This window comes from Oratosquilla oratoria, chromosome 27 (genome assembly GCF_046742065.1).
Source record: "Oratosquilla oratoria isolate Oo_2021 chromosome 27, ASM4674206v1, whole genome shotgun sequence".
Taxonomy (NCBI): domain Eukaryota; kingdom Metazoa; phylum Arthropoda; class Malacostraca; order Stomatopoda; family Squillidae; genus Oratosquilla; species Oratosquilla oratoria.
In genome coordinates this window covers 9,362,298-9,385,621 of record NC_134803.1, presented here as the reverse complement: position 1 = coordinate 9,385,621, position 23,324 = coordinate 9,362,298, and the positions used below count along the sequence as shown (strand labels likewise).

Here is a 23,324-nt window from a genome sequence, read left to right as displayed (position 1 = left end):
TCAGAAAATGGTAGGAGGCGTAGCAGTAGAGATAGGTGGAAATACAGAAAAATCTTTAGTGGGAGGTAAACTGAAATGAGAAGATGTAGTATAAGAGAAAGTTAGAAAAGAAGCGAATTTTAGTCGAAGAAAAGTAAGTGGAGATGTTTGTGCGTGGGTCGTGCCTATGTTCGTGAGAGGTGTGTGTATGTATCTTACGGGAAGTGAGTAGAGTTCACTTTTATTGATCTTAGCAAGTTTTAGGATTCTCCGACAATTTTGTTTATCTGTTTATCATAGGACAAGTCGTTTGAGATAATTACACCCAAATCTTTTTCGGATCTCTCCTTCTTTACCTCCTTGGTTCCAATTTTATATTGTCCCGATATTCTATTTGTGTGTGTGTGTGTGTGTGTGTGTGTGTGTGTGTGTGTGTGTGTGTGTGTGTGTGTGTGTGTGTGTGTGTGTGTGTGCGTGTGTGTGAGCGTGTGCGTGCGTGTGTGTGTGTGTGAGTGTGAGTGCGTGCGTGCGTGCGTGCATGTGTGTGTGTGTGCGTGCGTGCATGTGTGTGTGTGTGTGTGTGTGTGTGTGTGTGTGTGTGTGTTTACCTAGTTTACCTAGTTGTATTATACGGGAAGGGGAGCTATGTTCGTGGTGACCCGTTTTTGTATCTCGCAAGACCAAGTTTGTTCTTAAATTGTTGTATTGTGTTTGCACACACCATTTCTTCATCCAATTTGTTCCATATAACTACCACTCTGTGTGGGAAGCTGTTCTTTTTCAGGTCTCTCCTGTAGTTATCCTGTTTGGGTTTCATTGCATGTCCTCTTGTTTTTCCTCTGTCCCGCTTTAATAAGTCCTCTCTATCAAGGCATTCTTTTCCCTTTATAATTCTGTAGATGGTAATGAGGTCCTCCTCGTTCTCTTCCTTGTTTCAGGGTTGGCAATTCCAGTTCGGCCAGTCTTTGTTCATATGTCAGGTTTGCAAATGGTGGGACCAACTTTGTCTTTGCTCTTTGTATTCTTTCTAATTTTCTTATATTATTTTTTGTACTGGGTGACCATATCAGCGCTGCATATTCCAGTTTTGGCCTTATCAGTGTTTGTAATATTTACTTGATGATTTCCTTATCCAGGTATTTAAAGGCCACCTTTATTGATCTCAACAAATTGTATGTTTGTCCGACTATTTCATTTATATGTTTATCTGGCAACATGTCTTTGGTGATGATTACTCCTAGGTCCCTTTCAGAATTTACTTTCTTTTCTTCTTTTCCATCAATTTTATACTGTCCTATTATTCTCTTCTTGCTTTTTCCAAATTCAATTATACTGCACTTCTTGATGTTGAATTCTACCTCCCATCTCTTGCTCCACTCTGAGACTTTGTTCAGATCCCTCTGCAATGAGTCACAGTCTATTTCAGAGTTTATTCTCTTTAATAATTTTGCGTCATCTGCAAAGCAGTTCATGTAACTTTCAATGCCTTCGTACATGTCATTTACATATATAGCAAATATTATCGGAGAGCTACTACTGACCCCTGTGGGACGCCACTACTCATTTCTTCCCATTTTGAATATTTGTCTCTGAGCACCACTCTCATTTTTCTTCCATGTAGGAAGTCCTCCATTCAATTCAATAGTTTTCCATATATGCCTCCTATTGTTTCCAGTTTATATAGTAATTTTCTGTGTGGTACCTTATCAAATGTCTTTTGTAGGTCTAGGAATGCACAGTCTGTCCAGCCATCCCTTTCTTGCAATATATCTATCAATCTTGAATAGAAACAAATTAAATTAGTGGTACATGATCTTCCTTGTCTGAATCAAAATTGTCTCGGGTTCAGTATATTATTCTCCTCCAGATATTTTGTCCATCTATCTTTGACGATTCTCTCACAAATTTTGACTGTTGTGCTTATTAGGGACACTGGTCTATAATTTGTTGGGTCTTCCATATTTCCCCCTTTATATATTGGCACTATATTGGCATTTTTCCAGTCTCCTGGTAGTTTTCCTTCTTTGAGTGAGCATTGAACTATTTTACATATTTTTCCTGTCAGTTCATCTATATATTCCTTCAGTATCCAGTTTGCAACTCCGTCTGGTCCATGTGGAGGAAATCTTACTTCAATTTTTTTATCACAGATTTTTTGAAGACAGATTGAACATTTTTAGTAGCTCTGTGCAGTCCTTTTGAACCATCGCATGTAGCTCAATCGCTAGTGTCTTGACTTCGTGATTATATACGCACAGGTCAGGGTTCGAATCCCATGGCAGAGCTTCTAAAAATGTTCAATCTATCTTTAACATACACAACTTGTCGGAGGGCTCGCCTAATACGGGGATTGGATGAAAATGAGACTAGATCTTCTGATGTTACGTGAAGCGTGGTCGGGGACTTGTATAGCCCTTTTAAAACATCACACGTGGCTCAGTCGCTAGCGTCTTGACTTCGTGATTATATACGCACAGGTCAGGGTTCGAATCCCTTGGCAGAGCTTCTAAAATGTTATATATATATATATATATATATATATATATATATATACATGTGTGTGTGTGTGTGTGTGTGTGTGTGTGTGTATGTGTGTGCGTGTGTGTACATATGCATACATACAGGAATAAACAAGGCCTTAGACACGTGTCTTTCTCTTCCTCCTTTCCCAAACCTGTCACAATGTCTCAATATATATATATATATATATATATATATATATATATATATATATATATATATATCGATAATTTTTATGACAGTTGCATGCGGGGCTCGAACCCGCTGTACTCGGCTATCCGTAAATTACCTGTACGGCGCCCTAGACCACTACACCACAGAGACTATAAAATCCTTGAAACCTGGAATCGAACTGATTCCCGAGGGAAGGAAGATCACTTATTACGGCGATCCGAATTCCTGTATTACTCAAGGACCAGCCCACCAGTGGTGTGGGTTAAGGACCGGGATGAACCCCTTTCACGCTATCGCCATTGTAACTATGAGAGAAATACGCTAATGGCAGCGACATCAAACCGTGAAAGGGGTTCGTCCCGGTCCTTACCCCACACCACTGGTGGGCTGGTCCTTAAGTAATACAGGAATTCGGATCGCCGTAATAAGTGATCTTCCTTCCCTCGGGAATCAGTTCGATTCCAGGTTTCAAGGATTTTATAGTCTCTGTGGTGTAGTGGTCTAGGGCGCCGTACAGGTAATTTACGGATAGCCGAGTACAGCGGGTTTGAGCCCCGCATGCAACTGTCATAAAAATTATCGGTTTGATGTCGCTGCCATTAGCGTATTTCTCTCTCATATATATATATATATATATATATATATATATATATACATATATGTATATATATATATGTATATATATGTATATATATATATATGTATATACATATATGTATATACATATATATATATATATATATATACATGTATGTATATACATATATGTATATACACACATATACATATATATATATATATATATATATATATATATATATTACTGTTGAATTCTAAAGCACATGTGGCATCAATGATTTTTAGAGAACATTTCTCTAACTTTCTAAGTATCATTTTCTCTTCATGGTTCAAACTCTGGAGGAAAGTACGAAAGTCATCAGAGTGGTTTTCCATTTTATACCGACAGCTGTTTCAACCATTTCACATGGTCGTCTTTAGGGTAAAACTGATTACAAATGTGGAATACATTAGACTATAAAGGCCCCTGGACCTTTATATTCTAATGTATTCCAGATATATGCTGGCGTCGGCCGATTTTCGATTTTTAATTTTTGCATAAATTATTTTAAGATAACATAAAGTGAAGGTATAGCATGATTTTTTTTTTCATTTTTGAATATATCTTGCTTCCGTGACCACTGTCAGCGCGAGATCAGGGAGACGTACTCGTATAGGCCTATGGTAAGCGAATTGACAGGGTAAGGTAATTTAGCGTATTCTTCCCCTCGCATTCACGTATCCCATGCATATATTATGAAAGATATATACAACACTCATAATTAATTATTATGCATGTATATACTATCTTACTGGATTTATATTCCACGTGAATAACATGTAACTAAAAGAAAAACAAATAGTTGATGAAAGAAGCCAACATTTTACCTACGGTAGAACGTGAAAATGATGGGTTGCCAGCACCCCCCACCCCCAGCCCCCCGCAGCACTGCAGTGTTAAATTTTTTTGAAAGTATGTGGAGGGGAACTCTAATTCAACCCATGACAACAAAAATATGTAGTGTACAGAGGGATATTTATAACTCATCAAAATTCTACATAACTGGGTTCGCAAAGGCTGCAACCACTTCGTACAGTTGTCATGTCTTGTGGAGATGTATGGAAACCACGAAGCTCACCTAAGCCAGTTTGTTAGGAAGCAGCTGCTATGGCAACTACCGCGGCGTTAAATCAACGCCGTTGACGCTCAAGATAGTTGAATGTTGCGGCTTTAAATTAACGCCGTTGACACTGTTTGGGTTTTAATTTTTAGTATGTAAATATTTCACTGTGTGATAACGATTACACTATTACGGCGGAGGTGGGTTGAACGCAAAAATTCGTGTATGTGTATGTAACTCGAGCATACAAATATAAGAAAGTCGTGCTTAACTCATATCTCTCTTGATAGCGTAATGAGTTTAGTCAAGGACACTTTGTCACGTCCGAGTTGATTACAAAGGATTACAAAGGCGGAGCATGCCGACAGGAGACCTTTTGGTCCATATCTAGGTCGGATGCGAAAAAAATCATAATAATAATAAAATAATAAATAAAAACTATAATAATGTAAATAACAAATAAAATACTTAAATAAATGCATAGGTATAGTTAAATAAAAAACAAACAGGTAAATAGTAAATAATAATAAATTGACATATAACTAATAATAAATGAAAATCAGACAGACAAGTGATAACAAAACAAAAACAAATAATATAAAATAAATTATAATCATTACAGCATCTTGCTTAGGTGTTTATCTAAATGATTATTAAAGCTTCGAACTGAACTACATTGCACTACTTGTTCAGGAAGTTTATTCCATTCATTAACTACACGGTTGGCAAAGTTGTTTCTACCTACTTCCAAATTGAATCTATTTCCGGAGAGTTTGAGACCATTGTTTCTTGTCTGATTCTCATTCAATGTAAAAATTTGGTCACTTTTGATGTCAATTCCCTTTAGAATTTTAAAGACCTGTATCAAGTCACCTCTGAGTCTACGCTTTTTTAGGGAAAACAGATTCATATGTTTTAGTCGATTTTCATATGATTTATTTTTTATATTTGGAATCAGTTTTGTGGCTCGCCGTTGTACTTTTTCCAATCTGTCAATGTCTTTAATGAGATTCGGTGACCATACGGAAACAGCATATTCCAAATGTGGACGAACTAACGATTTATATAGCTTGTTAATGAGTGATGGACTTTTGAAATCAAAAGATCGCGCAATCAGTCCTAGAATCTTATTTGCTTTCTCAGAGGCTGAAATACACTGCTTTGATGATTTGAGGTCGTTACTGATAATTACGCCGAGATCTTTTTCACTATCCACTTCTGTAACGAATTTCCAAATAACTTATAATCGTACTTACTGTTATTTTTAACTATGTGGATTACCTTGCACTAACTTGTGTTAAATTTCATTAGCCACTTTTCAGACCATTGCTGTAATCTATCTAAATCTTCTTGAATATCTAATTGGTTAAAGTGATCATTTGCCATTCCGCACAGTTTTGTATCATCAGCAAATTTGGAAACAGTAGATTTTAGTCCATGGTCTATATCATTTATATATACTATGAATAGAAGTGGTCCAAGAACGGAATCCTGAGGAACTCCATTTGTAAAAAAAAATCCATCTAGAAGTTTTTTTCATTTAGAACAACTTTCTGTTTTCGACCATTCAACCAATTACTAGTCCAACCTAATAGGCTACCACTTATTCCGTGTAAAGCTAATTTAGTAAGTAGTCTTTCGTGTGGGACGGTATCAAAAGCTTTTGCAAAGTCTAGATATATTAAATCTATATTGTTTCTTTTGTCATAATTCGAGATAACTGTGTTGTAGAATTCGAGTAAGTTAGACACGCAAGAACGTTTCCGTGTGAAACCATGCCGGCTATCATTTATCAAACGGCAGAGCTGGGATTCTGTAGAAAAAAATCTACCACCGGTATTGGTAGTCGGTAGCGAGCCGCGTCCAACCGGTATCGGTAGATTTTCAGAAATCTACCGATTGAAGGCGGTATTCGGTAGATTCGATATCGGTAGATTAAAAAAGCTATATATATAATAAAAAATGCTTTTAAAGGCCCATAACACACTTTTTAAGTTATTTCTCTCTTATTTAGATTAACTTAAGAATAGAAGTAAATTAGTCTTTTAATACCTTATTTAAGTTCAAAAATACATAACTTATTTAATAAATGAATTTCTCCCTCAAAAAATAAACATCAAACTGAAAAAAGTTAAATTTAAACAAACTAGACAATACAGCATTATTTATTAACTTTGAAACATTTTATTAAACTATACAAAATGAATCACAAAATAAATTTCTTCCCAACACAAAAAAAAATTACAACTGAAGCAGTCTTGAGCCTCCTACTCCAGGTCGGTGTCGGCGCCCTTCTTGAGGTCCTCCTTGAGGAAGGTCTTGAACTTCTCGCTATTGCCCTTCAACATCACCAACTGCTCAAAGTTGTTGGCAGTCAGGGAGGACCTCTTGGGGCGGAGGATGTTGCCGGCGGTGCTGAACAACCTCTCAGCGGCAGCGGAACTGGGCAGGGAGGTGTTGTATTTGACAAACAACTTCACCTAGGCGTCGCGGTGGCCGGCAGGAAACTGCTCCTTCCTGACGACGTGGTCCCTGGCCCAGTTGATGACCTCCAGCTTGATGGCCTCCTCCAGCGTAGAGTTGTTGGCTGGGGTGGTGGAAGTAGAAGGCCCATAGAGGTCATCTTAGCAGAAGTACTGATCGCCACCCTGATCAGCAGCTGCCTCCTGCGTAGGGGTTGGACTGACGATGTCGACCAACTCCCTGACAAGCCTCTCCTTGATGGTGGTGTAGTCCTGCTCCGCAAGGCGGTAGATGGCCTGGAGAGTGTGAGCTGGGTGGGTGGCGGTGGCCATCAGCAGGTGCTCCTCCGCGAACAGGTGACCAAATCTAATGATAATAATAAAAAAAAAGCACATATAAGTTTTTATTTATAAAAGTTCTTTAAAATCAATCATTTCTTTCAAGTTTTATCTAAGCGACTTAATTATAAAAAAAAATAGTTTTGAATAAAAGATAAAATTAAAAATGCTAAGAATTTTTTTTACAAGTTTTTAAAAGTTTATAAAAGTTTTTACAAGGGGTTTTATCTTACCTGTTGGCAAATCCATTAGTGAGGTTGTCCTGGTCGAGGAGTTAGTCCACAAGCTTCTTGGCGTGCTTGAGGTTGCGGCTCTGCTGCTGCTGGAGCTTCTTCTTGAGGAGCATCAGGTCGGGCAGGAGGTTGCCCATGTAGGCCCACTTGTCTGACTGCATCCTGTCCAGGCAGGTGGCGACAGGCTCCATCACGTCCAGGTACTCCTTGATGATCTCGGCATCCTTCATGTCGAAGCCGGCGGAGCCCTGGTCGGCGAGGATGCGGTTGATGGCAACCTTGGCGTCCTGCTTCTCCAGCACAAGCTCCATGAGGGCCTTCATGGAGTTGAAGTAGCTGTTCCACCTCGTAGCTACAGTGGTGACGAGCCTTCTGCCACCCAGAGCCTCCTTGATCTTGTTGGCGTAGACAGAGGACCTATTCTGCAGGTTCCACAGGGCCTGGGCCTTGGCCCCAGGCCTCCTGAAGACAGCCCTGGGCCCCTTGTTCCACTCAGGCACCTCTGCTACGTCCGTCGTGGCCAGCAGGTTGAGGGTGTGAGCACTGCATCTGAAATGTGGCGGAAGCTGTGACTCATCATCCCCCCTGTTGCGCAGCATGTCCGAGACGTCGACGACCTCGCCGTTGACGATCGCCTCGTCGGTCTGCTCCTCGAGCTCCTCCTCTGTCAACTCTGGCCTGGTGGTGGTGTCGGCGGCAAAGTGCTCGAAGGCTGCCACTTAGTTGCGCCCGTTGTCGGTGGTGCAGTGGGTGATCTTTTTGCTGATGTCGAACTCCGCGAAGATGTCAGACAGGTTCCTTGCCAGAACTCGTCCTGTCTGCTTCTCCATCAGCTCCCTGCACGCAAGAGTTGCTGCCTTCCTCTCCAAAGTGATGGGATCGATCCAGTGCACCGTGCAGCCGAGGAAGGCCCTCCTGTGGGACGTCCAGGAGTCGGCGGTGGTGACCACAAGGTCGACGTCCTGCAGGGTGGCCTTGACCTCATCTTTGACCTGCCAAGGAAATTAGGCTTGATAGAATACTGTTTAAAAAATAAAAAGTTTTGCTTTTAGTTATAAATTATTAAATTAAAACTTAAGTTAAAACAAAAAAGAAATACCTTAAATGTAACTTTTACAAGTTATAAGTTAATAAATAACATGTTAATAGTTGTTTTAATTTTTTTAAATCATTTTTAAAGTTAACTTTACTTTCAACTAGCTAGTTTAAATTTTAATTCTTAAATAAAAACTTTACCTGTACAGCGTACTTGTTGAGCCGCTTGGTGAGGGTCTTCCTGCAGGGCATCTTGAACTCGGGCTTGAGGATGTTCAAGAAGGTCCTTGTGGCCTCGTCCTCGGTGTCGCAGAGGGGCTTGAGGCCCTCCGCGAACCAGACCACGTACGCCTGCTGGGCCAGCTCCTGCGACCAAGCCTTGGGCCTCTCCGTCGCCTCCTTCAGGGTGATCTGGCGGCTGGTCTTCTCTATCTTGTTCGTCGGCTTGAACCTGTTGAGGGACAGGGCTGCCTCCAGAGACGACAGCATGGAGGGGTGTTTGGTCTTGTAGTGCTTCTTGAGGTTTCCCCTCGACTCGCTGTCGAACTTTATCATCTGGGGGCACTTGCAGCAGCTGGCCATCCCCTTGTGCAGTATCTTGTCCTTGAACTTGCTGCTCTTCTGGGAGCTCTCCAGCTTGTAAAACTTGAAGAACCTTAAAAAGAAAAGATAAAGATTAAAGAAGTTTAAAGACTTCTTAAAAGCAGTGGCATAAAGATAAAACTTATAAAAGTGATAAAACCTAAATATATTTTTTAACTTACTCGTTAAGGCCGTGAAGAGAGCCCTTTAGCTCCTCCTCGGCGTTCAAGGCCTGTCCCCCTCCCTGGGTCTCCTCGTGGTCGGAGGTCTCCTCGCCGCTGGCGCTCACTATGTCCACGCTGCTGCTGGCCAAGGTGTCCAGCCTGCTGGTGGACATGGAAGATGCCCTGGAGAGGCTCCTGGTGTCCTCCAGGGGGTCGGCTGGGTCACTAAAACCAAATTAACATTTTTAGTTAAATTTCAATTTTTTTTTACAAAGTAAAAACTGTCAATCAGAAATTTTCAGATAAAAAGGAAAAATGCCTTTTATTTTTTTTTATTTAAATTTAACAAAGTGCCTTATGAAAAGCAAGAGACAAAACTATTTAACAGTTTCAACAAAACGTCTTTTGAAAAAGGCCTTTTTTAACAGATAAAAGATTTTAGATTAAAAAAAAAATCATATAGGTTTTAACTACCTGATGATTGAGGCATCCGAGAGGCTGCTGCGGCTGCTGGTCCTCTCTTCCTGGGCCTGGGACTGCCTGCTGGGGCCGGGGACCGGGCTACTGGTCAGGAACCTCCTCATGTTGATGGCGACTAGAACCTAACCTAACGAGCTACACAGAAACGATTAAAGCGAGAGAAACAAGTTTATATGATTAAATACTTAATTCACTGAATTGATCAAAACTTTTTGAAAACTTTTTTTAATGTAAAATAAAGTTTAAAAAAGGAAAATCAATTGGAAAGTTAAAAGCACAAAACGATTAAGTGTTGCTGCCGCGGCGGGCGGACTTACAAACACTGCCACTTAAAACACTAGGCGATGAGGCTGAGCACGTGGTCGAGAGCGTAGGTGTACTCGCGTCGGCAGGCCAAACGAGAGTGGGGCTCCCGCCAAAACTTTTGGCGGGAGCAAGAATCTGCTAGGTCGTGGCGGCCTCTGATTGGCTGAGAACGCCCAGAACGGCCGGTGATTGGCAAAGCGTGATGACGTAAAAGTAATTCCTGGAATTTCCTGCTAACTGCTTCCCATAGATGCGCTCGAACGTGTTGAAACTTGTCCGTTTCATTTTGCCGGGGTCGTCTTCTCTTAAGTCTTAACAAAAAAGTCCCGTGCTCGCTTTTTCAATCTACCGATACCGATTGACTGCCAATCATGCAATCGGTAGCGGTATTCGGTAGTTTCTTCAAAATACCGAATGATCGGTATCGGTAGCAGAAATCTACCGCCTATGTACCGATCTACCGACTACCGAATGTCAATCGGTAGTCCCAGCTCTGTCAAACGGTTACTTTCTAAATGATGTTCGATAGCATCTCTGATGATAGTTTCCATTATTTTTCCTACGATTGAAGTCAAACTTGTAGGCCTATAGTTATTTGTTTTCTTTTTGTCACCTTTTTTGAATATGGGAGTAACGTTAGCTAGCTTCCATTCTCTTGGGACATCTCCGGATATGATGGATTTCTGGACAATATATTCTAATGGAACAACAATCTCATTTTTCATTTCCTTTAAGATTCTTGGATGCCAGCCGTCAGGCCCTGGTGTTTTATTAACTTTGAGTTTATCTATACACCTTTTAATTTTTTCTTTTGTTATATTTACCGTAGTTGAGTTCGAGTCCTCGGCTCGACCACGTTTCAATTTCCAATATGTAGCTCCACCGAGCTTCTCAGTCTCGTGTGCGATGGCACGGAATCAAAAGTGAATTGTGGTTGAAAAGATGTTAATCTATTCACTGGGGACCATTCAGTGTATGCATAAACTTTCCCACGTGTACATACTAACGATTACACTATCATGACGGAGGTGGGTTGAACGCAAAAATTCGTGTATATGTAACACGAGCATACAAATATAAGAAAGTCGTGCTCAACTTATATATATATCTTGATAGCGTAATGAGTTTAGTCAAGGATACTTTGTCACGTCTGAGCTGAGTTCGAGTCCTCAGCTCGACCACGTTTCAATTTCCAATATGTACCTCCGCCGAGCTTCTCAGTCTCGTGTGCGATGGTACGGAATTAAAAGTGAATTGTGGTTGAAAAGTTGTTACATGTATATATATATATATATATATATATATATATATATATATATATATATATATATACATGTATGTATATATATATGTATATATATATGTATATATATATATACATATATATATATACACATATAAAGTTTTTATGTTATAATGATGATATATGGGCTTGTAATGCTTTAACCTTATTTTTCAGTCAAATGATGTGAAAAACTCCTATTGGATAGAATATGAAGTCTTGAACAGGTCTCTCAATTCCCTGGTCAATGTGAGAAATGTCATCGTGGGTGCACTAGTAACTGATCTGCATTCACAAATACAGAAGTGCATGAAGACAAAATGGGCTGGTGTCAAGCACTGGTTTGATTGCTGCCTTGTAGCTAAAGGTAATGAGATCAATAACGTAACTGATGGATACTTGGGCTGGTACGATGTACATGTAGACTGTTTTTCTCAAGTCTCCATTTTATTGTTTCACACCAACAGCTACTGTAAACAAGAATACAGTTATCTGGTCAGTGACGTTGCGTGCTGGCCATGTTGAATAATGCAATCAGCAATCGTTAAGTCATCAGTTGCCCTAGCGGTGGAAAATGTAACTACGACATTGAAAAGTTCGTCTGCTATCAGACACTTTTAAGATTATGCTATTTGGATAAAATCAAGACTATAAGATGCTAGAAACGTGCATTTTAGTGTTCTAACTTCTTCTAAGTTATATTTTCATACAAAAAATAAAGAAATCCAAAACCTTCTCAGTTGACCTTTAAATGGAGGACTGCCCAGCGTAAAACCGGACGTCTGGCTACTCTGGGTTCAACCTGGAGGAGTCAGAGATCATAAACTGTCATCAGGCGAAATCGACGACAAGAGTAAAAAATCAGTCGAACGACTCTTGAGAAAGATAGAAATCGAAGCCGGTCAAATAGTGGGTTCTCTTGATAAAGGCTCCCCTAAAGTTTCGCGCATCCCTTATCTTCTTGTAGTTCGTGACAATAATATTACTCCACCCTCTTCATTTATTTCAGGTACCATAATTTTTTTCATTAACAATTTATCTTACCGCCTTCGAAAAAAAAAAAGAGTAAAGAGAATTCTATTCTGAATTGAAAAATGAACGTGTTGAACATTGCAATATTGTATATGTCCTCAGTATTAATAAAACGTAAGTGAAATATTGATTTAAGTATTGTCGGTATTATAATCTGTATGGTTGCTTATGGGTCAAATTGAAACATAAAAACTTAAAGTTATGCCTTAGGATTCTAAATCTAGACGAATATGTTTATCCGTGTACTATATGAATTTTAGAACTTATTTTTTTGCAAGTGTCCATTGTTATAATTAGGGAAATACAATTGATAGATATTTGTTTGCTTGTTAAGTAAATATTAAGACCCTTTGTATCGTTTTGTTGTCTCCTCGTACCTCTCCCTACCATATATATATATATACATATATATATATGTATATATATATATAGATATACATATATATACATGCAGAAGAAATCACATCAACTCGTGATTCTAAATATGCGGAAAAACCACCAAGGAAAAAGAAAAACTGATGACCAAGCGCTTTCGTCTATTCAGACATCCTCAGTGTACTGAATAGACGAAAGCGCTTGGGCATCAGTTTTTCTTTTTCCTTGGTGGTTTTTCCACACACACACACACACACACACACACACACACACACACACACACACACACACACACACACACACACACACACACACACACACACACACACACACACACACACACACACACACACACACACACACACACACACACACACACACACACACACATATATATATATATATATATATATATATATATATATATATATATATTCCATCATTTTGTCACGTGTTTAATACAATGGAATGTGTGACACCTAGCACTTCCATAGTCGGGAGATATCGAGTGCAAGCCTGTAAGGCGGTTAAGGTGTTTGCACATTCGGAAAATTCTAATATTACATGATGTGCAAATGAATAAACAATTAGTGCAGTGGGGCTTGCTCTAACTTAATACTTGTTTAAGTAATAACACTCGCTCATGCACGCAGTGTGAACGCGTCCGGGTTGTGTATAATTAATTGTACTATATAATGGTGGGCTTCTACCGAGGCAACATGTATCCTATGTTGCCTCGGTAGAAGCCCACCATTATATAGTACAATTAGGCTTTGAACAAGTAGGCCTATGTTGAATGCGGTTTTCATCCAGGAGACATGTTGCCTGCGACAAGGCAACATTGTTGTTGCTTGTAGCATGCTACTCCTATATGCTATGTTGACTGTTGAATCCTACAAAACCTTTTCCACCAATTCAGCAAAAGCTAAGCCAGTTGTCAACACGATGTCACAGCAGACGGTCGCTGCTGCTGCGTATGTGCTGCGCAATGCTCGTAAAAAATCAAAAGGAAGTGTCGATGGTGGAAGAGAGAACTATTTATAAGCAGTAGCATTGCTCAAAATGAGTTTTTTGAAAAGTTAATGTCTGATGACCAATCCTTGTTCAAGAACTTCTCAATGATGAGTGTGGAGGATTATTTTAATTACCTTCTCGACAAAGTTTGTACCTTCACAACTTCCTAGGTATGAGTGGAACTTCTAGATGCTTGTACTCGCCACAAGGTTCCTTTGATTTGGATACTCAAGATGGAGCAATCGTTGATAGCGCATGAAGAGAAGTGATATCTGGAGATACGGGCATGGTTGATCTACAACGTAAATCACAAAAGCCTTCGAGTGATGCTAAGGATTTGAGAGAGGAGTTTAAGGAATTTTTTGTTTCAGACGCTGGAAAAGTTCCTTGGCAAGATTTACACGCATAGTTTCAGGAAAAACAGTGAAATGTTTATTTTATTTTAGAAAGTAGGCATATTGTATTCAACACATAATGTGTATATTCAGCATTGTTTTCTAGTTCAGGTATAACCTATGGAAGACTCATTTCAAGCTGCAGCTCTATTTCTACACTTGTAATTGTGTGGTTTGATTTATAGCTTAAGCATATTATTATTAATAATACTATTATTATTATTTAAAATACTAAATAATAATAATACCTTACCTCAACACATATTGGTTGCTCAGCCTGAGGTTCAGCTTGAGACGAATATCCACGCTTTGGGCTGTCCACGTCCAGCAAGAACAGAAGCAGGTCGTAGGCAAACCACTTGCTTCTTATGATGGGAGAAGATCCGGATTTTTTTGTGGGGTTAGGCATTTCTGTTCACGGTTGAAAAGCAGTACGCAAATTCTTGATCTTCTTCTTAACCATCGCCACATCACAATTAAATTTCTCTGCTAATCCCCGCAGTGCATCTAGTTTAGCCTGATTATTCTTGTATTCTTGCAAGCGTATATCCCACAGAACTACCAGTTTTCTATACTCCTCTATAAATTCTACGGTTTCTTCTTGCGACCGAGTGATCTAACTGCTTTCAACATGGAATCCTTCCCGCGACTGGTGGGAAGGCGTTCAACACCAGGCAACAGGCTAAATCATGTCGCATGCGTCAGGATATACGACAACAAGTTCCCACCTGTCGCATGACACACAGTCGCATGCTACATGTTGCCTTCTGTTGAACTTGTTGAAAAACACTTAGCCTATGCGACAATGTAGCATGCCACATGTTGCCAAAATATTGCCCCGGTGGAATCCCGCCTAGAAGGTCGCTACGCTTGTCGGCTCCTGTTTCTTAATTTCCAAATATCATACCTCATTTTGAAGCCATGTATGGTTCTAGATTGTGCTATTTAAGCTAGGCTTTCCCAAAAGTTTACGTTAAAGTGTGGATTTTTTTCTTCTCATTCTTCAGGCGTGGACTACTTGTGTTCATAGCCTCATGATGCCCTCCAATTACAAATCAAGATATCTCTGTTAAATTCGTCCACCCACTTCAGTGTCCTGAACACCTCAATCAAATATCCGATCCTTCAACGATGACAGGCATTGGTTCCAGCCTTTCCTTGTCAGACTCTTAAAGACTGGGGACAATTTTCGTCGCTACTCGTTTATTCTATCGCTTTTGCTAAAATCTTTCACTTTGTGTGGGGACTATGCCATTGCTGCATAATCCAGTTTTGTGCGTTTGTGTGTTTGTGTTTATGTGGATCCATCCATGTGCGCGTTTGTGTATACACATGCTCGTTCCTGTGAGTTTGTATATATTTTTGACAGTTGAAACAAGAAAGTGCAATTACGTGGATTGCAATCAGATTATTTCAAGACTCCGATGATTTTTTCTTTCATAGGCGAAGGCTAGTACGAGAGGTTGCACAAGGAAAGGGTACAAGAGCAATGGAGAAAAGGGATAATTGAAAGGAACTAGAGAGAAAGAGAGAGAGAGAGAGAGAGAGAGAGAGAGAGAGAGAGAGAGAGAGAGAGAGAGAGAGAGAGAGAGAGATTGCACAAAGAAAGGGTACAAAAGCAATGGAGAAAAGGGAGGGTTGAAGAGAGAGAGAGAGAGAGAGAGAGAGAGAGAGTATTACGATGGGGAGAGGGGAAGGTTGAGAGAGGGGAGGTGACAGAGGGGGTGAGCGGGAGGTGGGAGGGAGTGAGGGAGTGGAAGGGAGGAGGGGTGGACAGCATAGAAGCTGGTGACTACAGCAGCCTGAGTTGGTTCTCCCGTTCTCGCGCCAGTGGAACTGTGCATCAGGTAGGGTGAGGAGGGCTGCTGGCGGCTGTGTAAGGTAGGCATCTGCACCATTTCTCAACGTTAGATTTTGATTGTGCAACCTTTTTTTCATATCTGCCTTCGAGTCTTGGAACCAGGGTACGGTCCAGCATAGACATACATTGCGTCACATTATACTGCACGAGAAAATACGGGTTACAATACTATAAGGAACTACGGATCCCGCTCAATGTGTCAAGTTGCAACGACAGTAGGAATAGTTGCCGCCCGCGTGTAGTGGTGGGGGGCCCGGCGCCCTCTTTGCTTGCATCATCACGTCATTCCTTTCCCGTTCTCATCTGTTCAGCTCCATGACACAGCCCGTGCTGAATCATGGCTAATGGTCGGTGGAATGTCTGCGTTACAAAGTCTCACGCAAGCGGGTTAGTTTATTTGTATTCCTTACGTGTCTGTCTCATGGGTAATATTCTCCGTAGGCTGTGCTTTCCTAAACATTTTTTTTGTATTGTGGTTAGGTAACGTCACCTTAGTAAAGCGAAGTGTCCCGATTAACCCATAACAAATGATTCGGTAAGGAACTGCAGATAACATGTCTTACGTCAGACTACGCAATGTAGGAACGGTATCGGGTAAGTTTTTTATTCCGACGTATTTCCTTTTTTTATTGGCTACGTGTTTTTATGCTGTAGATATTTCAAGATTTTTAGTGGCACCCTACGGACCAGATTCATAAGACAATCATTTATAATTGGAAATACGAATACGAATCACTTTTAACTACTACATTTTCTCTAATCTTCTATCCTTCTAAAATTTAAACCTTCGGTGCCATGTAGGTTAGAATCGATGTCTGTTGCTGACAAAATACTAATACTCTCACGCCAATACATGACCTTGATGATCTGTGTACCTTTCTGAAGAAGGATGCCTTTTGTATGGCTGTGTCGGTTTTAATCACGTGTCTAGACCCCATATTTAATTTAGCATCTTAGTGATACAAGAAGTGAACGCTCTCAATGCTCTGTGTATTGTATGCCACACGTGAAATATCATTCGATCTGTCAATGCTTGCCGACCTGTGAGCTTTGCTTTGATCCAGTGATCTTTTTTTTTTAATTTCAATGGACCCAGTACATTCGGTATTAAAGATTGAATTATTGTTGTTCCCCTCATTCCATCTGACCATTATCGATGGGAAGCATATGCCTCCCCTTTCCGGCATATGCTTGTCGTCACACACACACGCCGAAGCCTTTCGCTACTCTGAATGAACAGCCCCCATGCAGCCCCCCTTTGCATTCCAAATAACTCTGTACAATTGGTCGAATTGATCCAATCGTAAGATGTATGTACGTCCCCCTGTCTCCTGTTGAAGCTACCCTGTGAATGGGGTCAACATGCCCAGTTGACGTTTACGAATTATGGTGGTCATTAACGATTTTATTCAGCCTAGGTGTAGTATTCGGAAAGAAGGAATTAAAACAAATTATTGTACTCATTTACCAGGTGACATGTGTTATATTTCATTATGTGGCTATTGCCAGACTTGTAGGAACTCAAGGTCATCAGATTATTCCATACAGTTCGGTGAGATCTTGTATTTCCTTGTGGCTGAAGTATTATTATATTTTAATTCACTTGGGGTAGCTCTCCGTAAAGGACAAATGCGTCATAGCCTGTCGTGTCCCTCCAACCTTTCCATACTTAGTGTCTATAGTCTTTTATTCAGGCTGCCGCTATGCGATTTCATTCATCTCCGTGGCACCCCTTGACTCGATGTACACCTTCCGTACCAAGTGATGTTTAAGTTTATATTCAGATTTTTTTTCCGTGGCTTACCCTCGGCAGTAGAGGGGGGTTACAAATGAATGTATTTTTGTATGATAGCTGAGACAGGAATGTAGAACGTGTTAATTTTTATGAATTAGTGTTATCTCATTTCTCGATCTAAGGAGAAACGTATGTATTGATACTTATGATAATAATAATGATGATAATTATGATGATGATAATTGGCTGGTAACGGTCGTCGGGAGGTAATTCTGTTGTACTTAGTATATTTGTAGCACTGTTTCTGTGAAGAGCAGTCGCTATTTGTCAGCCCTTTGCATGTGCAAATGTAGAAGAAATAGAGTTGATAGAGATCTTTGACTCGGACTGGAGACTGTGTATCAGCCCATCAGGGCTGCAGCTCTAAAGGAAGATGAGGTGTTAACAACTTAAGCATATCTTTACCCAAATATGAATTAGGATTGTTATTGGCAGTTTGTTAAACTGAACAAGTACCTGAACAAAGCGTATGTACAGGTAATCGATGAAGTCTCAGGAAAACTGTTTCGGATACAAAAGTCTGAGACTGCAAATGTATATAAAACAAAGGTACATTGAGCACACAAACGTGGGTTCACACAAATGCACACACACGTATTCAATTAATAATTGTGTGTAAAACAGTGATATTGCATAACTAAACGTTCCTCAGAATGGGTTATTTATGCTAAACTCAGTCAGGTTGTGAACCTTTACATAGGTTTACACGTTTTGTCGCGTTTTTCCTCTGAAACTACGTGGTTTGTATGCTGTCATCTGGTCAATTCTCCTCTTTTTCATGACCTTGCTTTTGCACTGCCGTATGTATAACTGAACGTAAAATCCCATGTTATCTCTTTCTTAACGTGCCTTTGTAGTGTTTGTGTTATGACTATTGAACCAAGAACAATATCACGGGCTGAACTGGTTGATTTTTAATGATGGCGATTACTATAGAAGCATATTTTGTCCACGATTCGCACTAGAATGTCAGCCCCGAGAATGACACGTGTGAAGACACATCTATTCAGTGAATCTAGAACAAAACGGCTCAGAGCAGACTAACTGACTGGTTGTTTCACACAGCCAATGGTTAACGTCAAAGCAGGGAGGTTCTGCACGCGAGTGAATCGTCTTAAAACATCTTTTAAGTGTGTCATCGTAACAAAAAATATAGAGGTTGGCTCCTCCACCGTATGGTCTACCTCTCAGTTGAATAGGGTCGCCAGGGAATAAATAAGAAAGTAGAAAAAACGTTAGATGCATGTGGGTGTTGCGTGTGTGTTGTATTTTCGGCTGGGCCGCGACGGATGTTAAACAGTAGTTTTCGTTTCCCTGGAACTTTAGTACATAAAATGAGACGTGTATATATATGATATGTAACAGGTGGCCCAAATTAATTACCCGTTAACCGATCACCCACGAGAAGGGAATAAGACAGGACGAATGGCGGCAGTAGAACGATCTCTAGAATATATTTAGACTAATTTCTGGTAGACGTTATTCTTTTAGAAGTTGAAAAACCGATAATCAATTGGCTTTGACGTTATGCTCTTCGTACTCATGTTTACGTCTCTGTGTGCTAAGGATTTTGCGAGATTTCCTCCTTTCTATACTGGATAAATGAGGGCATACGTGGGACACATGTGCACGAACGTGTATATATAGGATGGAAGGTATGCTTCTGTTGGACTTCACAAGTTTGTATACAACAGCTACCATTCGATTTATCTTTAGTCTTTATGTTCATTTACCACTCTCCCACAGTGATCAAAGTATCCTTTTCAGTAGGGCGTTTTCATAATTTCCTATATATTTTCACAGGCAAATTCCACAGTTATGCTATATTTACAAAATTCAAGTTCGTTAATAATAGTACTTCTTCAACAGAATCGTGATTGAAACCTTTTCATATATTATTGACTTTTAAATCTAAGGTGTTTTTTCAACTTATAATCGATATAAAGGTATATATTTGTTCTACCACAACTAATACTGTGGTATTATTTGTGATTTATAAATATGTTACTACAATATTCATCAGTGATATACAGTATATTTATATTTGTATATAGATTTCAGTGATGTCCATCTCGCCAACACTCCGAGACTAGAAAGAATCAGTCTGAGGATTGCAACTTGCCAAGGTTGGCGTAAAATATTACCAGGAAACAAACACACACACACACACACACACACACACACACACACACACACACACACACACACACACACACACACACACACACACACACACACACACACACACACACACACACACACACACACACACACACACACACACACAGGCATTTACAAACCTGGACGAAGAAATGGTGAAGACAATACTGGTCACTCTGATAAGACCAAGATTGGAGTATGCAGCGACGACGTGGTCACAAGTACAAAAAAATGTATAACAAAACTTGAAAGAATGCAAAGAGCAATTACGAAATGGGCACCAACACTCTCAGAACTATCATATGAAGAGAGACTAACAAAACTGGAACTACAGACATTAGAGCAAAGAAGAGAGAGATGAGACTTGGTAACTATAGAATCATGAAAGGCATAGAAATTATTGATAGAGAGAATCTAATAAAATGAGATAGTAGAGATACAAGAGGACACGGAAAGAAAATCAAGAAAGAATGTTATAGAAGAGACCTACAAAAGAACAGCTTTCCCCACAGGGTAATAAACGAGAATGTGGTGTGTGCAAAAACGATACACCAATTAAAAACAGTCTAGATATAACGAGATATGAAGACGGAAAACCACGAACATAGCTCCCCTTCTCGTAAAATACTAGGTAAACACACACACACACACACACACACACACACACACACACACACACACACACACACACACACACACACACACACACACACTGATACAGAGCGAACATATACACATTACACACACACACACGCACTTAGTCAAACGAACTATACATACACATATATACAGAGAGACAGCACCGATCAAAGACGGCGCCTGGTTCGACCGGTGCTGTGTGTGTGCGTGTGTGTGTGTGTGTGTGTGTGTGTGTGTGTGTGTGTGTGTGTGTACAGGTGTTTGTGTGTGTGTGTGCGCGCACGCCTGCATGAAATGAGTATATATTCACTGTAGTTGTGTATGTGTGTGCGCGCGCGCACGTTTTCTGGCGTTTCCAGTAGCCTTTCGCCTCCTAATTATAAAGGAATTAAAAGAATATCAAATACTATGAGGATTCATTCCAACCTCGAATACGCGTCAGCGTGTTGAATATATATATATATATATATATATATATATATATATATATATATATATATATATATATATATATATATATAAAGGAAGGGAGCAAGGTTTTTGTAACACATGTGGAGTTGAAAACGACTGCATTTTTGCAGTTATTATTTTTTCTGGCATTTTCGATGTTTTTTATGATAATCTTTCCTCCTTCAATCGGATGAGCTTAAACCAAGTTTTTGTAATCTTCGTTTTATTCAACGTTTCGTCTTAGATTAGACATCTTCAGGATTGTCTATAATGACATAAGACAAATGGTATTATGAAAACAATATAACAGGAATGAAAAAGTAATACAATTGATTGTAGGTACATACTTCTCATTGTTTATTTTATATGCAAGTACCTACCATCAAATGTATTACTTTTTATTTCCTGTTAATTATTTTCATGATACCATCTTGTATTTATTTGTCTCATGTCATTATAGAAAATCCTTAAGATGTCTTATTAAAGTTGAAACGGTGAATAAATGGAATATTATGCAAATTTAGTTTATGCTCATCCAATTGAAGGACATTCTAACCTCAGAAACAGCGATAATACCAAAAAAGTTAAATAACTACGAAAATGCTGTCGTTTTCAACTCTACACACACACGTGTATATATATATATATATATAAATATATATATATATATATATATATATATATATATATATATAAATATATATATATATATATATTAAACCATGGTCCGTTCTGTTCCTCATTTTGCTATTTCTTCTTGATATGCTTGACATATATTTTTTATACTTTTAAGTATCATTCCTGTAATTTTCAATTACATATGTTGCTTTTGTTCGAAGCCCGTGGCTTGTATACTGTTAAATAATACAGCATACTCGGCGTTAGTAATCTTCTTTTTAATACTTTCAATCCTTCTCGCTATCTTTCTGTAGGGAGAAGGGAGAAAACTACTTTACCAAATGAATCCATGGTGAATTTGGAAATAAAAATAAATACATAACTTACAACGTTTCGCCTATACTTTAGGCATCTTCTGGTAATTTTATTTTCAGAATTTAACATCTTTTCAACCACAATTCACTTTTAATTCCGTACTATCGCACACGAGACTAAGAAGCTCGGTGGAGGTACATATTGGAAATTGAAACGTGGTCGAGCCGAGGACTCGAACTCGGCACGTCCGAGCTGAGTTTGAGTCCTCGGCTCGACCACGTTTCAATTTTCAATATGTACCTCCACCGACCTTCTCAGTCTCGTGTGCGTTGGTATGGAATTGAAAGTGAATTGTGGTTGAAAAGATGTATATATATATATATATATATATATATATATATATATATATATATATATATATATATATATATATATATATATATATACTGTATATATGTCGTAAGTGGGAGTAGGAATCACTGCAATTATGTCACCTTTCAGTTTCTTTCTTGTAATGATGGTGGGTCCAGTTAACTCGCACGATCTGCCAGTTAAACTGTGTACGTAATTTACAATGGTCTTGGATCACGTTCACTTCGCGACAGCTACTCTTCCGGATGTGAACTCAGAATTAGTTTTCGTTTAGGTTGATTTGCATACGTGTGGTGCACGCGTTTGCGTGCGTATGTGTGTGTGTATGTAGTGCGCGTGTGTGTACATGTAATGCGTGCGTGTGTGTGTGTGCATACGTGTGTGTTGGCAGGGTCGAGGCGAGCCCTGTAAATTGGGCCGACGTCTTACTTCCTAGAAATTCGCGCAGATGTTCTGCTGCTATGAGTTGGCTGAATTATTTCCTCGTCAGACTCCCGTGCATAATGATGTAGGGCAAGTGTACTGCAGGTTATCGATACAGCAAGGGTGCTTACTCCGTCTTGTCTGCATTTATTTAACGCTTACTTAGGAAAAACGAAAGAATATATATATATATATATATATATATATATATATGTATATATATATACATACATACATACATACATACATACATACATACATATACACTGTATATCCACACAAATGCACGTGCCAAAAAAAAATTTAGACTACAGCACGGAAGTGAAGAGATTATATTGTACGAGGTGTCAGTGTGTGTTATGTAGAGGAATAGACGAAAGTATTTTAAGAACTGTCTGGCCATTCTGATGGAAGCCACGCTCACTAGGAAGGCACAATACGTCGGTTAAACGTTTATATGTACAAAATTACCTTAGGATAAAGATACTTGAAATTAGTTAATACTTTCGTGTAATACATATTCAGTAACAAACACATACAAGTTTGGTTAAATATGCTACATAAAAGGACACGAAAGAAAGGGTTAGTATGTTCTGAATGTGGAAAAGTGCACTGATATTATCTTCCACACTTTATTTAA

The 23,324-nt window shown here is 39.3% G+C and overlaps 3 protein-coding genes across 3 annotated transcripts in view; 1 reads left to right on the top strand and 2 right to left on the bottom strand.

The window, feature by feature from the left end:
* Positions 1-7,055: 7,055 nt before the first annotated feature.
* On the bottom strand, positions 7,056-8,115 carry LOC143039675 (uncharacterized). Its single transcript, XM_076209913.1, has 2 exons — positions 7,387-8,115; positions 7,056-7,181 (listed from the first exon to the last, which is right to left on the bottom strand). Exon 1 carries the CDS (start codon positions 7,983-7,985, stop codon positions 7,428-7,430), a length of 558 nt encoding a protein of 185 aa, XP_076066028.1. The 5' UTR covers positions 7,986-8,115; the 3' UTR covers positions 7,056-7,181; positions 7,387-7,427.
* Positions 7,978-9,906, bottom strand: LOC143039729 (E3 SUMO-protein ligase ZBED1-like). The gene is made up of 4 exons (XM_076209971.1): positions 9,642-9,906; positions 9,186-9,392; positions 8,623-9,076; positions 7,978-8,378 (listed from the first exon to the last, which is right to left on the bottom strand). The coding sequence occupies exons 1-4, from the start codon at positions 9,749-9,751 to the stop codon at positions 8,106-8,108; spliced, it is 1,044 nt and encodes a 347-aa protein (XP_076066086.1). The 5' UTR covers positions 9,752-9,906; the 3' UTR covers positions 7,978-8,105.
* A 5,937-nt stretch (positions 9,907-15,843) lies between these two features.
* The window catches only part of LOC143039885 (oxidative stress-induced growth inhibitor 2-like), a 100,543-nt gene continuing 93,062 nt past the window's right edge, over positions 15,844-23,324 (top strand). The window contains exon 1 of the mRNA XM_076210205.1: positions 15,844-15,932. The gene's annotated coding sequence lies outside the window, so the exon portion shown is untranslated. The remainder of the gene's footprint in view (positions 15,933-23,324) is intronic.